The sequence below is a fragment of the Sinohyriopsis cumingii genome, chromosome 18, assembly GCF_028554795.1.
Source record: "Sinohyriopsis cumingii isolate HCF-2022 chromosome 18, ASM2855479v2, whole genome shotgun sequence".
Lineage (NCBI taxonomy): Eukaryota > Metazoa > Mollusca > Bivalvia > Unionida > Unionidae > Sinohyriopsis > Sinohyriopsis cumingii.
The window spans coordinates 51,226,743-51,231,327 of record NC_142978.1 but is presented as its reverse complement, the minus strand read 5'-3'; the positions used below and the strand labels follow the sequence as shown (position 1 = coordinate 51,231,327).

At 37.6% G+C, this 4,585-nt stretch overlaps 1 protein-coding gene across 1 annotated transcript in view; it reads left to right on the top strand.

Moving 5' to 3' along the window:
• Positions 1-1,260: 1,260 nt before the first annotated feature.
• The window catches only part of LOC149776628 (uncharacterized), a 36,232-nt gene continuing 32,907 nt past the window's right edge, over positions 1,261-4,585 (top strand). The window contains exons 1-2 of the mRNA XM_089942481.1: positions 1,261-1,639; positions 3,860-3,950. Of these exons, the coding sequence (XP_089798607.1) occupies positions 1,467-1,639; positions 3,860-3,950 (264 nt within the window). The 5' untranslated portion in view covers positions 1,261-1,466. The remainder of the gene's footprint in view (positions 1,640-3,859; positions 3,951-4,585) is intronic.

The following is a 4,585-nucleotide window of genomic DNA, read 5'->3' as shown; positions in this document are numbered from 1 at the left end:
GTGTCATCCTCATCGGTTTCTATGTATATCGCCAATAACCCCTATCAACAACCCCTTTCACCAACGTCCACCCAGAACTTAGCTTCTGTACGTAAACTAGAAACTAATGAGACTCCCATACTAAAAGCATATACCTTTACTGGGCATAAACTACAAATTTAGATCTGCAACTGACACATGTAACTGGGATGAGTCTCTCTCTCTCTTTCTCTCTCTCTCTCTCTCTCACACACACACACACACACACACACACACACACACACACACGGAGGGCTTTAAGGCTTGGTCAGGATTTGGAAAAAAATTAGATTTCTACCCTATAACATACATATACTGGGTATAAAATGCAAGTTTTAATATGCAACCAAAATTGGCCCCTTGGTTTATCCTTGCAGCCTACTCAAAGGGGTACACATGTAGGAGGTTAAACAAAATAGGTCAGATAAATAGTTTCCTTCCATTCGATTATTCCCAACTTTGAATCAAACACATTTTTAATTGCAAAAATTATTTAAGTTCTTCATAAGTACGTTTATTTATTTATGAATTTATTTATTTGACTGATTATCTGACTGCTGATTTATAGTCTTATTTTATTTATTTATTTGACTGATTACCCGATTGTTGTTTTGTAGTATTTTATTTATTTATTTGACTGATTACCCGATTGTTGATTTGTAGTCTTATTTTATTTATTTATTTGACTGATTACCCGATTGTTGTTTTGTAGTCTTATTTTATTTATTTATTTGACTGATTACCCGATTGTTGATTTGTAGTCTTATTTTATTTATTTATTTGACTGATTACCCGATTGTTGATTTGTAGTCTTATTTTATTTATTTATTTGACTGATTACCCGATTGTTGATTTTGTAGTCTTATTTTATTTATTTATTTGACTGATTACCCGATTGTTGATTTGTAGTCTTATTTTATTTATTTATTTGACTGATTACCCGATTGTTGATTTGTAGTCTTATTTTCCTGCAGGCGATTATTAATTCCAGACAATGGATGTTAATAAATACCCTTACTGCTACCAAGATGGACAACATTTTGTCATTGCTGTCTATTTAAAGCGAACATAACCTCTTCTCAAGATACCAGATTTGTATTAAAATCTTAAACGTACATGTACATCTTCACTTTGGGAGTTACATGGTCGTTCAACTTTAGTATTGATAAGAGGAGATATTAACGTCAGCCGCACTTTGTGTGTCACGTGACCACTCCTGAGTCGGCACATGATTACATCAAATTTCATGTACCCGTTATTATTGCACTCTTCTCTAATTTTGTCACTTATAATACGTTTAACATTGTTTTACTTGTAACCAATGTTATTGCTTTCCACGGATATTCCCAATAGGTTATACATAATTACAAGATCGTCTTTAAATTTTATAAGTGATCATTTTTGCCATTTCTCTACTAGGATTTTCATACGTGCAATGTAAAGAGAGAATGGAAACAAAAATGGAGACATTATTGTTACAATTATTCGTTGTGTTGGTGACTTCGTTCTCAAGTGTCTTTAGCGACACGTGCACAAAGACGTCGGCTTGCTCGTGCATTTATAGCGACGGAAGTATCATTGATCTAAGTCCACTAGACAGCGGGGGAGGAGCAGTACCAAAGTAAGTTAATACCAAAACCTAAATCAGGCTTTTAAAGATCATGTACCAAGCTGGACCATATTTAGGCATAAGATAAACTAACTATAGCTTAAGGTCTCACAGTCTGATGGGGCCTCTCAAAATTTCCTATTTTTTACAGCCTTATTTTATACCAAATAGGGCCACTACAGCTTCCCATAGCTTAGGGCCACACCATGTCTAAATCAGGCCCTGGTACCAAGATAGTTCCGATTTCTTACCGTCTTATTTGTCCACATACTCTTCCTGTTATTTCGCCTTCTCCGCGTTATTGTTACAAGTATGTGTCGTTGTGCTAGTTAAGGCACTGCGACCTGCCCACAGCAACATGTACATCAAGCCGTCGGCCTGTTTGTGTGTCTGAAACCAACAGACAATGGGCGAGATGCACCCAAGTGAGTTATCTCAACATTTATACCAGGGCTTTATAAAGCTTGTACCAAAATTGTTTTTAATTTCTCTCTTCTTATCTTTTCTATTCCTCCTCCTGTTATTCCCCCGACACCACGCACTTCTGTTATTCTCCCGACTCCATGTCCTCCTGTTATTCACTCGACTCCATGTCCTCCAATTATTCCCCCTACTCCATGTCCTCCGATCTTCTTTTTCAGCTTTCCTACTTTAAGACAGATTGTTTGTGGTATTTTTATCTTAACAGATGCTCCAATTATGTATGAAACAGGCTTGCACGTGACCCTTTCTTCTCCAGTCAAAATCTGGAATTCATAGGTGCTGATAACTAACTTCGGGTCAGTTAGATGTCTTACAATTAGCTGAAGGTTTGCGTTGTGTGTGTGTGTGTGTGTGTGTGTGTGTGTGACGAGAAGAAAACGAACATAATTTGTTATTGTTCTTGCTCATATACTTTTCAAGAGTTTTTTTTACTATAACTTCTTTCTACTCAATGCGAGCACGAAGCCTACGATTTAGTTAAGGGATGGTTATTTCAAAAATGCAATCACCTTGACGAAAGAGGTTATAACTTTTAGTGTGCATAGTTGAAAATAAAAGCACAAGTAGGTTGATATTAATGCATTAACTGTGGACACACACACACACACACACACACACACACACACACATATATATATATATATATATATATATATATATATATATATATATATATATATATATATATATACGCAAAACAACTATCAAATAATTGTGACTTTGACTAGTGAACTAAATCATGGACGATCTGCTGTTTAATTTCAGATATAAGGAGTTACTCAGTACATTTTAGATTGATTCGCAAGCGATACGCAAGTGTATGAATTATACACGGCGAAACATTTATCTGTTCCTACTTATTGACAAGTACACTAAGATCTTTCGGTGTCAGGTTATAACCGCATCCACTAAAATCCGTCTAATCGTGACCGCTCCGGTGGCCTAGTGGTTAGAGCGTCCGCCTCGGATGCGGGAGGTCGTGGGTTCGATCCCCGGCCGAGTCATACCAAAGACTTAAAAAATGGTACTAACAGCTGCCTCGCTTGGCGTTCAGCATTAAGAGGTTAGTGTTAGGACTGGTCGGCCTGGTGTCAGGATAATGTGACTGGGTGGGACATCATGCTTCATGTCAGCGGCATGATGCCCCAGTGCTAGACATCACTATAAACTGCCACATTGCAGACATAGTAGCGATATGACTGAAAAATTGTTAAAGCTACGTTAAAAATCAAAATCACATCACACCGTCTAATCGTTGTTTTGACCAAATGGCTGCATTCACTAAAACCCGTCTAATCGTTACGTTGACTAAATGGCTGCATTCACTAACACCCGTCTAATCGTTACGTTGACTAAATGGCTGCATCCATTAACTCCGCCTTAATCGATACTTTGTCTAAATGTGACATGTGGTGATCCTCAGGTCGATTTTCGTTTCTCCTTTTCTGTAGTTCCTATCGCTTCAGACTGTTTTACAGATGTCGCGCCATTTAACAGAACTCTTTTATGTGATTTTCCGTACGTCTCATTCTGTTCATTGAAAATTTGCCATTTTATTTTTAATGTTTCATCATCGAGAAAATATTCAGCATCATTCACAAATGGAATAAGGAACAGAGATGTCTATGCTATCTTTGATATTAATGTCAATGAGAAGGTACATTACGAAATATTTCTTCCTTTCGACTCGTATGTCTGACCCATTGAAGATAAAGTTGGTTTACCTCCCTCACCATATCTTTCTATCAGGTTCCAAGACGTTCAGGACGAGAAAGAATCTGATCTTTTCTCCTGGAACCCGTGTACACCATTTACTGAAGGGGACTGCAATAACACGGCGGTAAGGTTGTTATGGTTACTTTGAACTCCATTTCAGAATGTAGGGCGAATGCAGATACAGTTTGCATATGTTTGTTGTTGTGGAGTTTAACGCCATTTTCAACACACGAAAGGCTATACATGTGGCCAGTAATAATGGTGGAGGAAAACCCCCGGAAACCAAGGAAAGAACCACTAACCCACGAGAAGCTACTGGCAAGCTTTCTCACATACCAACATTGGCCGAATCCGAGATTCGAACCCACGCAGACATTGGTGAGACGGCAGTGATCAGTAACGAAGACAGCTTTAGACCACTCGGTCACTCAGGTATGTTTCTTAAATGATTCAAATTTATAAGAACAATATTTTATGATTTTCGAATCAAGCCTTAATAGATATGTTAATGCAGCGCAATATGGCAAAACCGAACACAGAGGGACCATAAAAGTAAGTTAAATTAACAATTATAAAGGTTTATTGCAAAGTAAAGAAAGTATTTAAACGAGGTAGACATATTTCTTTGGATTCGACAGCTACTGGGAGAAGCAAGGGCTCGAGACGTTTCAAGGATGCTTGACAGCAGATGCTACTCAGTCTTAAAAATATCAGTTTTCCTGAAAACTTTCCGACCTTATTCGATGTTGAGTGTATTAG